Here is an 18,596-nt window from a genome sequence, read left to right on the forward strand (position 1 = left end):
TACCAAATGCCTTGAGCACAGAGTCAAGAGAGGGAAACTCCAATATAAGAACAGCTTTTTAAGACCATTATAGCTAACTGTTCCTCCTAAATTCATAGACAAGGAAAATTAAAACAAAAAGGCAGAGGAACTATGTCTAATAGAAAGATGAGAAAAAACCTCTGGAAAAAAGAACAAATAAATAACTTACCATACAAAGAATTCAAATAACTGGTAATAAAAATAACAGAATTAGGGAAGAAAACTGATGTAAACAGATCATTTTATCAAGGAATTAGAAAATATAACACAACCTAATCAAAAGTAGATATAATCAATATCTGAAATAAAAAATACTTTAGAAGTAATGAATAGCAGGCTAAAGGAGACAGAATACTAATGAAAATCAATCAATAATAACATCAGAGAGAAAGACAAGTGAAAAAAAGCAACATACAAGATCTGCCCTATAAAATTAAATATGTCAACATTCCCACTATAGAGGTTCCAGACAAGAAGAGAGAGAAAAGTATATCAAATATATTTGAAAAATTATGTCTGAAAACTTCCCAAATCTAAAGAAGTAAACAGACATCGAGGTAAATGAGATACACAGGATCCCAAATAATATGAATGCAAGAGACCTACATCAAAACATATAATTAAAATGGGGAAAGTCAAAGAGTTCAAAAGGCATCAAGAGAAAAACACAGAGTAAAATAAGGGAATCCCATAAAGCTGTCATAGAAAGTTTGCTGGCCAGAAGTGACTGCATGATATATTGAAAATGCTAGAAGGAACAATTGTAAAGTAGGACACTCTACCAAGATGATCATTCATAGTATATTTTACATATGTATATGCGTGTGTGTATGCGTGTATGCATACACATCATATATACATATATATGCACCTTTATATATTATGTAACATATAACATAAAGAACTTCCCATACAAGAAAAAACAAAAACATTTCAATAATACTAAACCTCCTCTTATAGAAATGTTGAAGGGTCACTGAGAAACGGAAAAAAAAAGTAAAAATCCATAGGAAAGAGAAAACCCCACTAAAAAAAGGTAAATATATAGTAAGATTTTTAAGAATAACTTAAATAAGCCAAGACAGAAATTAAAGAAAAAAATGTAAAAACAATGGTAACTAAAATTAACATAACGGGATAAGCATGAAAATATGACATTAAACATACAAAATTGTGGCAAAGAGGAATAAAAATGTAATCTTATAAATGTTTGAACTTACATAACTATTAGTTTTAATCAAATAAAATAACTGAGGATCAGCATATATGAGCCCCATGGTAACCTCAAAAAAAAAACCCTATAATAGAGGAGTTCCCATTGTGGCTCCATGGGTTAAGAACCTGATACAGTGTTCCTAAGGATGTGAATTCAATTCCCAGCCTCACTCAATGGGTTAAGGATCCAGCACTGCTTCTAGCTGTGACACCGGTCACCAATGCAGTTTGGATCCCATGTGGCTCTGGCATAGGCTAACAATGACAGCTCTGGTTTTACCCCTAGCCTGGGAACTTTCATATGCCATGAGTCATTAAAAGGAAAAAAAGAAAAACAGAAAGAAAGAAAAAAGAAGGAAAAATAAGGACACAATATAAACACAAAACACCAAAAAGGAAACACAGTTATATAAATGGAGAAATCATAGCAAAGTTAGAAACAAACAGAAGAAATGAATATAAAACAACTACCAAAAAATTATATGATAATAAAATGACAGTAAGTACATGGATATCATTAATTCTTTTAAAAGCCAAAAGACTTAGACCGGCTGAATGGATACAAAAACAAGAACCTTTCAATATGCTATCTGCAAGGACTCACTGTGGGGCTAAAAACACATAGATTGAATTGAGGGAATGGAAAAAGTTATTTCGGGTAAACAAAATGTTGAAAAAAGCAGGGGTAGCAATACTTAGATAAAACAGACTTTAACGTAAGTGCTATAATAAAGAACAAAGAAAAGCATTATATAGTGCTAAAGTCATCAATAAAAGAAGAGGATGTTACATTAATTAATATACATGTAACCAATACAGGTGTATCTAAATAAATAAAGCAAACACTAGTAGACATAAAGGGAGAAACTGACTACTATAAATGACAGTAGGGAATTTTTCACACCCCTTTCACATCAATAAGCAGACCATCAAGACCGAAAATCATTAAGTCAACAGTGTTCTTAAATAACATAAGATACCAATTAAACTAAGGAGCTGTCTTTAGGACATGAAAAACAGAATACACATTCTTTACAAGTGCATATGGAACATTCTCCAGAATATATCACATAACAGTCCACAAGAAAAACAGAATACACATTCTTTACAAGTGCATATGGAACATTCTCCAGGATATATCACATAACAGTCCACAAGATAATCCACAACAAACTTAGGATAGATTATATCCATCATTTGTCCCAAACCATAACAATGTGAAATTAGAATTCAACTACAGAAAGAAAAACAGAAAAAGAACAAACACATGCTAAAAATATCCCACTAAAAAACTACTGGAACAATGAGAAATCAAAGAGGAAATCAGAAAAAAAAAACTCAAGACACAAGGAAATGGAAACACAAGTTTACAAACTATTTGCGATGCTTCAAAAGCAGTTCTAAAAGCAAAGTTTACAGCAATAAAGTCCTTCATCAATAAATAAGAAAAAGCACCAAAAACAACCTAAACTGTCACATAAAATACTGAGAAAAAGATGATCAAACAAAAAAACAAGGACAGCAGAAGGAATGACATAATAAAGATCAGAAGTGAATTTAATACAGATCAGAAAGTGTTGGCTTCTTGAAAATATAAATGATATTGATAAAGCTTTACCTAGATTCACCGAGAAGAAAACAGAGAATCCAAATAAACCAAATATGAAATTAAACAGTTAACAACAACTGAAATGATAGAGAATAAACAATCATAAGGGGATATTATGAACAATAACATACCAATAAATTGACAACCTAGAAAAAAGTTGACAAGTTTTTGTAAACATACAACCTGCCAAGATTGAATCAAGAAAAAAAAATATGATCTGAACAAATGAATCACTAGAAGTTAATACAAATTTATAACTTAGGGAGTTCCCGTTGTGGCGCAGTGGTTAACGAATCTGACTAGGAACCATGAGGTTGCGGGTTCGGTCCCTGCCCTTGCTCAGTGGGTTAACGATCCGGCGTTGCCCTGAGCTGTGGTGTAGGTTGCAGACGTGGCTCAGATCCTGCGTTGCTGTGGCTCTGGCGTAGGCCGGCGGCTACAGCTCCGATTCAACCCCTAGCCTGGGAACCTCCATATGCCGCAGAAGCGGCCCAAAGAAATAGCAAAAAAATAAAAATAAAAAAAAATTAAAAAATTATAACTTAAAAAAACTATCAGTAAAACAAGTCTAGGATCAAATGGCATCACAGGGGAATTCTACCAAAATTACAAAGGAGAACTAATACATTTCATTCTCAAACTATTAAAATATTTTGAGAAGAAAGGATCACTCTCAAATTCTATGAAGCTACCATCACCCCCATACCAAAAGAAAAGATACCACAAAAAATGGAAATTAATGGGAGTTCCCATCATGGTGCAGTGCAAACGAACTGGACTAGGAACCATGGGGATATGGGTGCGATCCCTAGACTCATTCAGTGGGTTGGAGATCTGTTGCTGTGAGCTGTGGTGTAGTTCACAGACACAGCTCGGATCTGGCATTGCTGTGGCTGTGGTATAGGCAGGCAGTTGTGGCTCTGATTAGACCCCTAGCCTGGGAACTTCCATATGCCATGGGTGCGGCCCTAAAAAAAAGCAAAAAAAAAAAAGTGAAATTAAAAATAAAACAATGGGATCTAATCAAACTTTTGCACAGAAAAGGAAACTATTTAAAAAGACAACCTATGGAATGGGAGAAAATAGTTTCAAATGATGCAAATGACAAGGGCTTAACCTCCAAGATATACAGACAACTCAACAGAAAAAAAACCAACCAATTGAAAAATGGGCGGAAGATCTAAACAGACTTTTCTCTAGAAAGGAAATATGGATGGCCAACAGACACATGAAAAAACTCTCAATATTACTGATTATTAGATAAATGCAAATCAAAACTATATTGAGGTACCACCTCACAACAATGAGAATGGCCATCATTAGTAAGTCAACAAATAACAAATGCTGGAGAGGGTGTTGAGAAAAGGGAACTCTCCCACACTGTTGGTGGGAATGTAAATTGGTACAAGACTGGGGAAAATAGTATGGGGAAAATGAAACACAGAAATATCATATTACCCAGCAATCCTACTCCTGGGCATATACCCAGACAAATCTTTCTGTGTAAAAGACACATGTACCCGCATGTTCACTGCAGCACTATTCACAATAGCAAAGACATGGAAACAACCCAAATGTCCATGGACAGTTGAATGGATTAAGATACAATATGTATGCACAATGAATACTACTCGGTCATGAAAAATGTCATTTGCAGCAACATGGATGGAACTAGAGACTCTCATGGTGAAGTAAGTCAGAAGGAGAAAGACAAATACCATAAGATACCACTTATATCTGGAATCTTATATATGGCACAACTGAACCTATTCACAGAAAAGAAACAAACTCATGGACTTGGAGAACAGCCTTGCGGTTTCCAAGAAGAAGGTGGAGAGACTGGAAGGGACTGGGAGTTTGGGGTTAGCAGATGCAAACTATAGCCTTTGGAATGGCTAACAATGGGATTCTGCTATATCTGATCATTTGTGATGGAACATGACAGGGGATAATGTGAAAAAAGAATGTACTTATATGCATAATTGGATCATTTCGCTGGAAATTGACAGAACACTGGAAATCAACTACAGTAATTTTTTTTAAAGAAAAGGAAACTACAGGCCAATATCTATACAGATACAAAAATTGTCAACAAAATATTAGCAAACCAAATCCAACAATATAGAAAAAGAAACATACTCCATAATAAAATGGTTTTACTTCAAAGTAACATGCATAGTTCAACATACACAAATCATTAGATATGATACTTCACATTAACTAAAAAGATAAAGAGCACATGATTTCCTCAATAGATGTGGAAAAGCATTTGACAAAATTTTTAAAATTCTCATTAAAATAGGAAAGCAGGAGTTCCCAAGGTGGTGCATTGGAAAAGAATCTGAGGATGCAGGTTCAATCCCTGGCCCTCACCCAGTGGGCTGGGTATCCAGCACTGCTGTGGCTGTGGTGTAGGCTGGCAGCTGTAGCTCTGATTTGACCCCTAGGCTGGGAACTTCCATATGCTACAGATGCAGCCCTAAAAATCCAAAAAAAAAAAAAAAAAAATACAAAGAGCTACACTCTAAAAACTACAAAACACTGATGGAGGAAATTGAAGAGGATACAAAGAAATGAAAAGATATCCTTTGCTCTTGGATTGAAAGAGTTAATATTGTTAACATGGTCATAATACCCAAAGCAATCTACCCATTTGATATAATCCCTATCAAAATACATGACATTTTTCAGGGAATTAGAGCAAATAATCCTAAAATTCATATGATATCACAAAAGGCCCTAAATTACCACAGCAATCTTGACACAAAAGAACAAAGTTGGAGGTATAGCTCTCCCAGACGTCAGACAACACTACAAAGCTACAGTAATCACAACAGACTGGTACTGGAACAAAATGGAGAGGCCAGAAATAAACTTATGCTATCTATGGTTAATTATCATATAAAAAGGAGTCAAGAATATACACTGGAGAAAAAGTGTGTCTTCAATGGTGGTGCATGGAAAACTTGACAGCCCACATAAAAGAATGAAATTAGAACAGTCACTTACACCATATGCAAACCTAAACTCAAAACGGTTTAATGAGAGTTCCCATTGTGGCACAGTGGAAATGAACTCCACTAGGAATTATGAAGTTGTGGGTGCGATCCTTGGCCTTGCTCAAGCTATGGAGTAGGAGATAATATCTGCAAATTATGTGACCAATGAAAGTGGGTTAAGTATCCAGAGTTGTCGTGAGCTGTGGTACAGGTTGCAGATGTGGCTCAGATCTGGTATTGCTGTGGCTGTAGCATAGGCCAGCAGCTACAGCTCCACTTAGACTCCAGGCCTAGGAACCTCCATATGCCACAGGTGTGGCCCTAAAAATTCAAAAGACAAAAAAAAAAATGGTTTAATGAACCAAATGTAAAACCTGACTCTATAAAACTCCCAGATGAAAACACAGGCAGAATGCTCTTTGATATAAATCAAAGAAATATTTTCTTGGTTTGGTCTCCTAAGGCAAAATAAACAAAATAAAAAGTAAACAAATGGGACCAAATTAAGCACAAAATCTTTTGCACAGCAAAGAAAACCACTCACAAGCTATGGAGTAGGAGATAGTATTTGTAAATTATGTGACCAATGAAAGGTTAATATCCAAAACACACAAAACATCTTATACAACTCAATAATGAAACAAAAACAACCCAACCAAAATTGGCAGAAGACCTAAATAGACATTTTTTTTTCAGAGAATTCACACAGATGGTATACAGGCACATGAAAACATGCTCAACATTACTAATATTAGACAAATGCAAATCAAAACCACAATGCCAGAATGGCTACCATAAAAATTTACCAATAACAAATTTTGGAGACAATGTATGTGGAGAAATGGGAACACTCTCACATTGCTGGTAGTAATGTAAATTCATGTAACCATTATAGAAACACTATGAAGTTTCCTAAAATAGCAAAATAAAACAATTTTTTCAATTCCACCCAAGGTATATATCTGGAAAAAATGAAAACACTACTTCAAAAAGACATATGCACCCTAATTTTCATAGCAGCACTATTTGTAATAACCAAGATACAGAAGCAAACCAATGTCTATTAACATATGACTAGATTACACACACACACACACACAAACCAGAAAAATAATGATATTTTGACATCTGCAACCATGGGATATACCTAGAAACTATTTCAGTTAGTAAGTCAGACAAAAACAAATACTGTATGACATTGTTTATATGTGAAATCAAAAAAATTATAAAAATTAATATATATGCAAAACAGAAACAACATAGAAAACAAATTTGTTCACAGATACAAATTATAGTTATGGAATTAACAGGTACACAGCACTATGAATAAGGAGATAAGCCACACGGATATTCCCTACAGAATAGGCAATTACAGCAATTATCTTGTAATAATCAATGATGGAGAATAATATGCAAAAATAATCAATATGCTATAAACTTGAAATTAATATATTAAATCAACTATTCCTCAATAAATAGAATCAATGAGATTATACCTCACATCCATTAGGGTAGACATAATTGAAGAACAATAGCAACAGTAAACGTTCATAATAATGAGGAAAAACCGGAACCCTAATATACTACCTGTGGGAATATAAAACAGTTCAGCATCTTTATTTTATTTTATTTTTTTGTCTTTTTGCTATTTCTTTGGGCTGCTCCCATGGCACATGGAGGTTCCCAGGCTAGGGGTCGAATTGGAGCTGTAGCCACCAGCCTACGCCAGAGCCACAGCAATGCGGGATCTGAGCCGTGTCTGCAACCTACACCACAGCTCACAGCAACGCCAGATTGTTAACCCACTGAGCAAGGGCAGGGATGGAACCCACAACCTCATGGTTCCTAGTCGGATTCGTTAACCACTGTGCCACGACGGGAACTCCAGTTCAGCATCTTTAGAATGTACCTGTTTTCCTCAAAAACTTAAAACGCATACTAATATCCCACAATTCCACCGTAAGATTTCAAAATGACAGAGAACAGAGATTCGGATACTTATCAATAATGTTTTGGAGTTCCTATCATGGTGCAGTGCAAATGAATCCAACTAGAAACCATGAGGTTGCGGGTTCGATCCATGGCCTTGCTCAGTGGGTTAAAGATCCAGTGTTTCCATGAGCTGTGGTGTAGGTTGCAGATGTGACTCAGATCTGGTATTGCTATAGCTGTGGTGTAGACCGCAGCTGGAGTGCTCTGATTTGACCTCTAGCCTGGGAAACTCCATATGCCATGGGTGCAGCCCTAAAAAGACAGAAAAACAAACAAAATAATGTTCACAGCAGTATTATTCACAATAGCCAGTAAGTGAAAAAAATCAAGTGTACATTTTCAGAAAAATGGATAACAAATTTCAATATTAAACACAGCGGAATATTATTTAGCCATTAAAATGAATGAAGTTTTTTAATGCATTCTACACATGTATGAATACTGAAGACATTATATTCAGTGAAAGAAACTGACATAAAAGGTAGCTTATTGCATGAATGTTTATATGAAATAATCAGAAGGGCTAAATCCGTAAAGACAAAAGACAAATGACTCCTGGACAAGGGCTGAGAATGCTGGAATGGGGATCACAAGCTTAAGAGATACAGTGTGATTGATAAAAATGTCTGGTACTTGTAGTTCCTATTGTGGCTCAGGACCTGACAGTCTCTGTGAGGATGTAGGTTCAATTCCTGGCCTTGCTCAGTGAGTTAAGGATCCAGCATTTCCACAAGCTGTGGTATAGGTCGCAGATGTGGTTTGGATCTGGTGTTGCCATGCCTGTGCATAGGACACAGCTGCAGTTGCAATTTATCCTCTAGCCCAGGAACTTTCATATGCTGAAAGTATGGTCATAAAAAGAAAAAAAAAAGTTTAGAACTTGACAGAGATGCTGGTTGCATAAATAAGGAATTGTATATTTTTAAATGGTGGATTTTGTTATGTGAATAATAATAAAAGAACACAAGAACTTAAATAAACAATTCTTAAACAAATATACAAATGTTCAAAGAAGCACATGTAAACATAAAATCAGCAGTCACTTCAAAACAGCAAAGCAAAACCTCCATGTGGTACCACTTCACATGAACAATGATCATTATAATCAAAAAACTAAAAGTAGTAAGTATAGAAGCCCCATATAGTGAGTATGCACCAACTAAGAAAAATAATACGGCAGGTGCTGTATAGGTTAAACATGGAATTAATGCAGATTTATTCAATTCCCTTCTAAGTATATACTCAAAAACTGAAAACTGGGACTCAAACAATTACATGTTCAATCTTGTTCATAGCAGCACTATTCACTGTAATCAAAAGACAGAAATAACTATATGTCTATCAAGGGATGAATGAATAAATAGTTATATATCAATATAATGAAATATTACTTGGCCAAAGAAAAGCATGAGGTACAGATATATACTATTACATAGATAAATATCAAAAATAGCATTCTTTCCATGTCCTGGCTATTGTGAATAGTGCTGCAATGAACATGCGGGTGCATGTGTCTCTTTTAAGTAGAGCTTTGTCCGGATAGATGAATAGCATTGAGAACTATGTCTAGATACTCATGTTGCAACAGAAGAAATGGTGGGGGAAAAACTGTAATTGTAATGTATACATGTAAGGATAACCTGACCCCCTTGCTGTACAGTGGGAAAATAAAATTAAAAAAAAAAAATAGCATTCTAACAAAAAAAAAACTGACACATAAGACAACAAATCAGATAAAATCCTCTCACATTAAACATCCAGAACAAGAATATCCATAAAAATGAAAAGCAAATCAGTGCTGGCCAGAGGGTCTGGTAGCAGTAATTGGATAGTGCCTGTTCAATGAATAAAGAATTTCCCTTTGTGTGATAAAAATGGTACTTGATAAAGATAGCAATTGCACACTGTATATTTAGAGTGCCACTAAGTTTGTCATTGCGAAACAGTTAATTTTATGTGACAAATTTCACCTCAAAAAACACTTATAGAAAATGTGAAAGGACAAATAAGTGAATGGAATAGAACTTTTACATTTCACATATTTTAAAAGTCTCCTGTTCAAGATATATAAAGAACTGATATAATTTAATAAAATAACAAAAATGGGCAAAGAATTTGAATAAATATTTTGAAAGGAATATATAAAAAACTAACAAGATCATGAAATGATACTTCATATCATTGGTCATTCAATGACTACAAATCAAAATCACATTGAGAAGCACCTTATACCTGCTAGGATGTCTATAAACAAAAACATGGAAAAAACAAGTGTTGGCCAGGATGTGGAAAAAGTAGATCCTCACATACAGCTTTCACGGAATGTACAGGAAAATAATGTAAAAAGCTACCATGGAAACAAATTAGTTCTTCAAAAAGCTAAATATAGATATGACTCAAAATTTACCTCCTTCATTATAAACCAAAATAACTGAAAATAAATATTCAAACACTTATACACAATGTTTATAATAGCATTATTTACAATAGACAGCACAAACGCCCAACAAAAGATGTGTAATGAAACATGAAACTTAATACACTGGAATATTATTAATTTATAATAAATGATGTGCTAAATATGCCACAAGAATAAATCTTCAAAACATTATGTAAAGTGAAAAAAGCCAGATGGAAAGGGTCAGATATGATATGATTCCATTTATATGAAATCAGATGAGGTTAAATCTATACCGATGGATGAGAGCAGATTAGTAACAGGGGCTAGAATCAAAAAAGAATGGAGGGAGTTCCTGTCGTGACTCAGTGGAAACAAATACCACTATGAACCATGAGGCTGCAGGTCCAACACCTGGCCTCACTCAGTGGGTTAAGGATCTGACACTGCCACGATCTGTGGTTGTAGATCATAGACACAGCTCAGATCTGGCATTGCCGTGGCTCTGGCACAGGCCGGCAGCAACAGCTCCAATTAGACCCCTAGCCTGGAATCCTCCATATGCCATGGGTGAGGCCCTAAAAAGGCAAAAGACAAAAAAAAATAAGTAAAGAGAATGGATAGTAACTCCTTAATAAGTAAAGGGTCTTGTTTAGATGTTAAGAAAAAAGTCTTTGAGCTACACAGTGCTAGTGGTTGCATAACATTGGGAATGTACCACTGAAGTAAACCTAAAATGGTAATGTTTTATGTAATGTGTATTTCATTACAAAAAAAAAAAATCTGACAAGAAAAACTCTTCAAAGACTTAATTTTCAATAGTATGTTATAATGCTTAAATATACAAGGTAAAAAATGCCACCTCCTATTTACAATGGAATACACACATATATTTCCAAGAAAATAACTTTTTTTTTTTTTTTTGGTCTTTTGTCTTCTTTAGGGCTGCAGCCACAATATATGGAGATTTCCAGGGCAGGAGTCAAACTGGAGCTGTAGCCACAACCTAGCCACAGCCACACCAGATCTGAGTCATGTCTGCAACCTACACCACAGCTCAAGGCAAAGTCAGATCCTTAACCCACTAAGCAAGGCCAGGGATGGGACCTGTGTCCTCATGGATGCCAGCCATATTCATTTCCACTGAGCCATGACGGGAACTCCCAAGAAAATAATTTTCTGGCTACATCTATAAATAAGGTATATGGCTGTGAAACTACAGCTCTTATTTGAAGAAGGATGATCTTAAAGAGAAAGAATGATTTTTCAACATATTAAGGCCTTACTATTAGTCAAAGTGTTTCAAATGATTTATATAAATCATACATAATTTCATCCTTAAAAAATTAAACTTTACTATACTTTTATTCTTAGTATTTTATAGATAAGAAACAGACTCAGAAAGGTGGAATCACCTGTGAAATGTGTTCATCAGGCCTGCCAAGTGATTTCATCACAGAGCTGATAACTGGGAGGCTTCATAAGCAATATACATCAGTATATGAGCAGTGATTTCTAAGAGTGTGGAGTAGAATGAAATTATTCATTCAAAAAAACTGAGGATCAGCATGAAAATTGTACACTGACAACACAAAGAAAAAGTAATGAAGACAGCATGAATGTATAAGGCATTAGATTTGAAAAGAAAACTAACAAAAAGGAGTTCCTTGGTGCGTAGTGGGTTAAGGATCCAGTGTCATCACTACCATGGCATGGGTTCACTTCCTTGCCTGGGACCTTCCCCATGCCAAAAGCACAACCAAAAAGAAAAAAATAATAATGAAAAAAGCAATACTAATGGCTTATAATTTACAATCCATGTAATACAGAGAGTGAAAGAGGATAATTACAAAAAGATGTCAATGCAATAGGAATTGATTATGAATGACCAAATCAAATAAATATTGGTCCCAAAAAGCATCTCTCAGATTTTACCATAAGAACTTAAGAAATATCTCCTTGATGTAATGATATACCTAGACAGACAGAAAAATAAATATTTTATACTGAGATTAAAAAACAAAGGTAGATATTCAATGATTTAATTATCTTTTAAATATCTACTATGCAATTAATAACAAAGTCCTAGATTTCCATGTCCCTTTGCGATTAAATGTTTTACTCCAACTTTAACACCATTCCACACTCTTCATAGAGGAGAAAGGTGTATAAAACCCTACTAAACTAAATTTTTTTTAAACTTGAAAAATGAGAATATATATGCAAGTATATATTGTATACAAAGCAAAATTGCAGCTAAACAAATCAAATATATATACAAAGAAAAAATTTTTCATGATTGTATGAGTATTATCTGTTGGTGAGTTCATAATTACAAAAAATTTCATTATAAAAATCTCAGAGATCCAAAACAAATATAATACAATTAATATAGAGTCACTGTAAGTACTGAGTCAATATAAACAGAGTCAAATTAAAAACTAACACTGCTATGACTAGTGAATAATTGCATCTAAAGTAACACACACCTGATAGAGTTCTTCCAAGCTGTACTTAACAGAGATATTGTTCTGGATAGCTTGTACAGCTTCCTTTAATTTTTGCCATGTTTCTTCAGTATAGTTTTCCAGCATCAGTGGTTTATCTAAACATTTAAAAAAAAAAGATTACAAAACAAATCTTTTAGGAGACAATGTCAAAAAAGATTTTTAAATGTAACATCACCAAATGCATCTATGGTGAACTGTTCATAAACAAGGTTCTTTCAGTGGAGACAAATAGTCCCTTCAACAAATGTGCCAGTACAATGATAGCCACATACAAAAGAATGAATAAGTACCACCATTTCATATCATATTCAAAAAATAACATAAAATGGATCAAATATATAAATATAAGGGCAAAACTTATAAAACTCTTAAAAGAAGTCAAATTCTTCATGACCTGGGATTAGTAATAGGTTTACACATATGATAATTAAAAAAACTCACTGAGTATCATTAAATTAAAATTAAAAATCTTTGTTCATCAAAGGACATGTTCAATAAAGCAAAAGGTCCTCAGGACAGAAGATAATATCTGCTGAATAAAGAACCCTTAAACTCAACTACACAAAAAATAAATTTAATTAAAGTTAAGCAAAGAATATGAAAAGACATTTCCCATGACATACACATGGACAACTATTTTATGAAAAGTTGCTCAACATAATTAATCAGTAGGGAAATACTAGTCAAAGCCATGACATACCACTCAGATCTCCTAGAAAATATTTAAGTTATTGAGAGGAGGTGAAAAACTGCAATCATTATAAATTCCTGGTGGAATATAAACTGGTATAGCCAGTGTGTAAGTTTGGAAGTTCTTTAAGTTATTAAACACTGAATTATCATGTGACCACACAATTCCACTCCTGGTTTATACCCAAAAGAATTAAAAACAGGTATTCAAATGAAATATAAATGTACTGGGCAAACTTTTATATAAATGTTCCCATACAATGAAATTTTATTTAAACTATAGAAATGACTCATATATGTTACAATGTGGATGAATTTCCAAGGTACTATGCAAAGAAAAAGAAGCCAGACATAAAAGGTCACTTATTCAATGATCTCATTTATATGAAACACTCTGAATAGGCAAACCTATAGAGAAGGAAAGCAGACTGCTGATTGCTTAGTGAGAAGACAGGAGGGAAGAGAAAAGAAAGGGAACTGAGAAATGGGGATTGCTTATAGGTATGGAGACTCATTTTGAGGTGATGAAAATGTCCTGAATTAGACTGAGGTGGTGGGTATACAACATTGTCATCTACTAACAATGAAGTGTACACTTATATTTTAAAATAGTTAATACCTAATTTTATGCTATGTGGATTTTGCCTCAGTAAAAATATAAGTACGGTATTATTAAAAATACTGTCATGAAAAAATTTTTAATTTTCACATTTAAATTACTAAAGAAAAATAATATTTTAAAACAATTAGATGATAAGGTTATACCTAAGAAGCTGTCAAAGCATAACAAAGTGAATAAAAAAATGAGGAAAAAATAAATACAAATTCAATCACAAATTAACTGATTCAGGGAGTTCCTGTAGTGGTGCAGTGGAAATGAATCCAACTAGGAACCAAGAGGTTGCGGGTTCGATCCCTGGGCTCGCTCAGTGGGTTGAGGATCTGGTATTGCCATGGTGTAGGTTGCAGACGTGGCTTGGATCTGGCATTGCTGTGGCTCTGGCATAGGCCAGCAAAAACAGCTCCAATCAGACCCCTAGCAAGGGAACCTCCATATGCCACTGGTGGGGCCCTAAAAATACAAAAGACAAAAAAAAAAGAAAATTAACTGATTCAGAAAACAGCTAATTCAAGATTTTCTCTCTTTGGGAGAGGGAAACTATATATCCACATAACTGTGAGTCATATTATGTGTATATATATATATATAACTACAATGCGTATGTTTAATAATATATATTGTGTGTGTGTGTGTGTATATATATTTATATTTACATAAATTAAGCCACTTCAGAAAGCCAAACAAGAAACCAGAAATATACTTCTTTAAAAAAAAAAAGGTACTTATTTTGAAACTCCTCAGAAGGTAAGTTTTTTAGGCCAAGAATAAGTTCCAGATTAGATTCCATTTTTTTTTTTCTGTGTGTTGTAAAGAAATATACTCTCTCTCACACTCTAGAAATTTCATTCTCCAAGGTGGCAAATATTCCCCCTTTCCACAGAATTCATCTAATAAAACAAATTTTACTCTGAAAGAATGAGTTATTTTAAAAGTACGAAAAACATTATTATTAATTATATCGTGAAAATGAAATAAGTACTACTGTTTAAAAATCTATGAGTTTACATTTTAAAAGTCAGCAAAAAAGACTAAAAATCAGGTATTTGGTTCTGATAATCAAGAGAATTACTCAATGTTCCAACTCTACCAAGAGAAAATTTTCTAGTTTTTCATAGTTTTTAAAATCGAAAACAAAATGACAGTTTTCATTTATATCACTCATAAATATGAAATTATATAAAAGTATTTAAAAAACTTTAGGAGATATTTAATGTATGTAATAAACCTTAAGTATGAAAATACAGATCAAATGAACAGCTAATGTTTACCGAAAAAAAAAAAATAAAATAAATAGAGACCAAGGCATTCTGTATACTGAAATGTATTCTATAAATGATAAAATATACCATAAAACACTAGAAACATCATATGCAATAATGCATGAATATTACAGAAATTGTGGAAATTTCTACTATTTAAAATATTAACTAGTTCCTAAAGTTAGATTTTTTTCTCACACTTTGAAAACTAAAGATTCAGCACAAAAATTCAGCATGCATTAGGTTCTGGATAAGGAACAGTGGGAAAAACAATTTCATGTTTGAAAAAGTCTTGTGTTTTATTCAGAAATTTCTGTAATAGGTGATATTTTTACTACTATGAAGAATAGAATTATTCAATGAGAAAAGAACTGAATACAAAATTTTTAAATAAATATAATTAATTAAAATGGGAAAACTTAAATTTTCTCCTGACAAAGATACAATTGAGGTTGGGATATGTAAATTAAGAAGTAGATAAGTAGATATCTGATAAGATACCAAGGATGTTGGTTTTTACAAGTTAAAATACCCATGTAATTTTTTTTTTACAAGGAAAAATGGATTAAGCAGCCCTGCTTAATTTCTAACTTTTCAATGACATTTGTATTTCCCCAGAAATTTTTGAAAGTCATTTATTCTTAATAATGAATCTTTATCTTGGTTCATTGTGTTTTTTTCATGTGCATTGTTTTTTTGTGTATATGTTCCACAAGTTAAAAAATTAAAATGGTTGCCTTTTGACCACCAGGGGAAACGATCTCACATTAATATTTCAGATCCATTCAATAATAAGCAAAAGTGCACCATTCTAAAACTGTATTGCAAAATTTATTGGAGCCTGTCATTTTTTAGAGGAAAGCCAAATTTGAAGAATGAAATAATTTCAGTGGTAAAAACATGGCTGAGCCCAGGTCTTCAGAGTCCAAAATGAATGATGTTTCAAATTCATCTAAAAATTGTGCTCATTAACTTGTATATCTTCCAATTTACAATTAAAAAGCAGCAATAGGATATGAGAAGCCAAACCAAAATCTTTTTTAAAATGATCATCACATTACCTTTAAAGTTTCTGATTACCAATTTCTTGACAGAGCCAGTGCTGGGCTTGATATTGACAAAACTGGACAAAGTCATGGGGGGTTTAGTCAAGGCATCTGTGTGGTATTCTTCAGCCATAGAGTAAATTATCAAGTTTCTGTTTTTCAATTGTTCTTCTTCCTGAGAGGCAGTAGATGAAGGTGATGCGTATTCTTCTGCCATCTTCACATTAGGTCCTACAAAAGCCAAGAAAATCTAGTTTCCCATTTTGTTTATACTGCAAGATTTGGGTAGTTCAGATAAAAAGAAAGAAAACTACCAACTTAAAGAGATGAAGGGAAAAGAGCAAGTAAATTTAACTTTCAGTAACAGACAAAACAAAAACTGGAAGGGAGCAATCTTGAAAACATGAAAATGTAACATAATAAACAGATGAATAAATGCCAAAACAAAAAAGAAAAAAACAACTAAGATCAAAGGAAAAAGAACAAGAAAGGTGAAATAATAAGTGACTTTCAACAACACATTGCATATGATAATCAGGCCAAATTATACTGAAATGGTTTTTAATCCTGGAGTAAACTGAAGAAGGCAAATATAGGAGGGAAACACTACGTAGCAGAAATTAAAGAACAAGAGAGAATGGAAGATACAGGCAAGAAAAAGAGAAACAGAAAAAGTCAGAGACAGGAAATGGGGAAAAAAAAAAAGTACAAGGCACCCACAGCACTACAGTTTACCATTTGCCACAGCCATACTAATCTCGGAAAATTAGAGACAAATACAAACCTAGAGCAATTGAAGTATCTACAGTAGCTAAGTAAAGAAAGCAGAAACAAAGGGCAGAACATTCTTATATTGTGTACCAAACCATTCCATGTTTAGCCTCATAGATGTTAGTAACTATAAACAAAAGATGACACTCCCAATCCTCATTTTTGAAAGATTCAGAAAAATCTGGCAAACGTCAAACTCAAGACACAAAATGGCGGGTGGCGGGAACCCACAGTATACTGGGAAAGGACCCACAATATTGTGGGGAAGGACAAAGTTTAAGGAAATTTTAAGAAAAAAAAATGTACATGCAATGAAAGAGAAAGGGGAATAAAAAGAAAATGAGAAAAACCAGAGAGAAAACAAAAGACATAACAAGGCAAAATATCACTACTCACATAGCCATAAACTATCATAAAAGAATATGTAAACAGTAAAGAAGAGAGACAGACAAATGTATAGAACAGCGAAACTCAAAAAGACTTTAAAAGCATCCATGAAGAAACAGCATTAAAGATAATCAAAAGACAAAAGATTGAAAGAAATGACAGCAAGGAAAGAAAGGCAGGAGAGGAAAAAGAGAAAAAAAGAGCACAAGAAAGAGGAAGTCTAAAAGCAAAAAGAAAGACAAAGGGATTGCAAGAGTTCAAAGCGCCTAAGGAGAAAAAAGGAAAGGGGAAATGGTTACCATTAAGAAATAGAGAAAAAGAGCCAGTACATACAGTTTGAATACTGAAATACAAGGGAAAAAAAGTTTGGTGGAGAACTCTTTTCCTATATAAAATCTTGGGGAACAATGGGTGAAAAACCAGGGATTGTGAAACACTGGTTTACAAACTTTTTCTTTTTTTTAATTTTAAGAGTAAATTATTTAAAGAGAAAAAAAAAAAAAAACAAATACGGATAGTTTGACACAGAAAGAAAATGAGGAGACAGCAAAAGATATAGGAAAAGAAGCAGAGGGAACAAAAAAGGATGGGCAAAAGTCATAGAAATTAAAACTAAGTTTAAAAATACTGAAAATAACGTGATTACAAATATAAAAGAAATTTTGATAAAGACAGACCAACAAGAAGAAAAGTGTAAGACTACAAGTGAGGATTAAGACACAATGAAAAATGGCAAAAATTATACAAAGAGGCATATCGGTGTGAAAGTAGCAACAATAGCTGAAGAGCACAGCAATACAGTTTATAAAAAATATTTACACACACAAAAGACTGAGAAAACGATCAGGTAAGTCAAAAACTAAAGGGGCAACATTTAGAGGGATACAAAGAAAACTGTTCACACACATCCATGACAAAGTCGATGTTAGAAAACTGCTAACAGCTGAGAGCAAAAAGTGGCAACATTTACCCTCAAATTAGTCATAACCTACAGATTCTTGCCTGAAGTCCGGGAACGCGATTCTTACCTCTGAAGAAGCTGAGAGAATACTTCAGAAGAGACCGTTGACTACACTA

General features: G+C 33.6%; 1 protein-coding gene across 1 annotated transcript in view; it reads right to left on the reverse strand.

Moving 5' to 3' along the window:
* The window catches only part of LOC102159347 (cullin-4B-like), a 166,727-nt gene extending 148,138 nt beyond the window's left edge, over positions 1-18,589 (reverse strand). Inside the window, exons 1-3 of the mRNA XM_085009118.1 lie at positions 18,548-18,589; positions 16,377-16,592; positions 12,724-12,839 (exon numbers count right to left, since the gene is read on the reverse strand). Coding sequence (XP_084865244.1) covers positions 12,724-12,839; positions 16,377-16,578 — 318 coding nt within the window. The 5' untranslated portion in view covers positions 16,579-16,592; positions 18,548-18,589. The remainder of the gene's footprint in view (positions 1-12,723; positions 12,840-16,376; positions 16,593-18,547) is intronic.
* Between the last annotated feature and the right edge of the window lie 7 nt (positions 18,590-18,596).

This window comes from Sus scrofa, chromosome Y (assembly GCF_054392235.1).
Source record: "Sus scrofa isolate SSC_HxYL_T2T_F1_AM1 chromosome Y, Sscrofa_HxYL_maternal_Yorkshire_Landrace_v2.0, whole genome shotgun sequence".
Taxonomy (NCBI): domain Eukaryota; kingdom Metazoa; phylum Chordata; class Mammalia; order Artiodactyla; family Suidae; genus Sus; species Sus scrofa.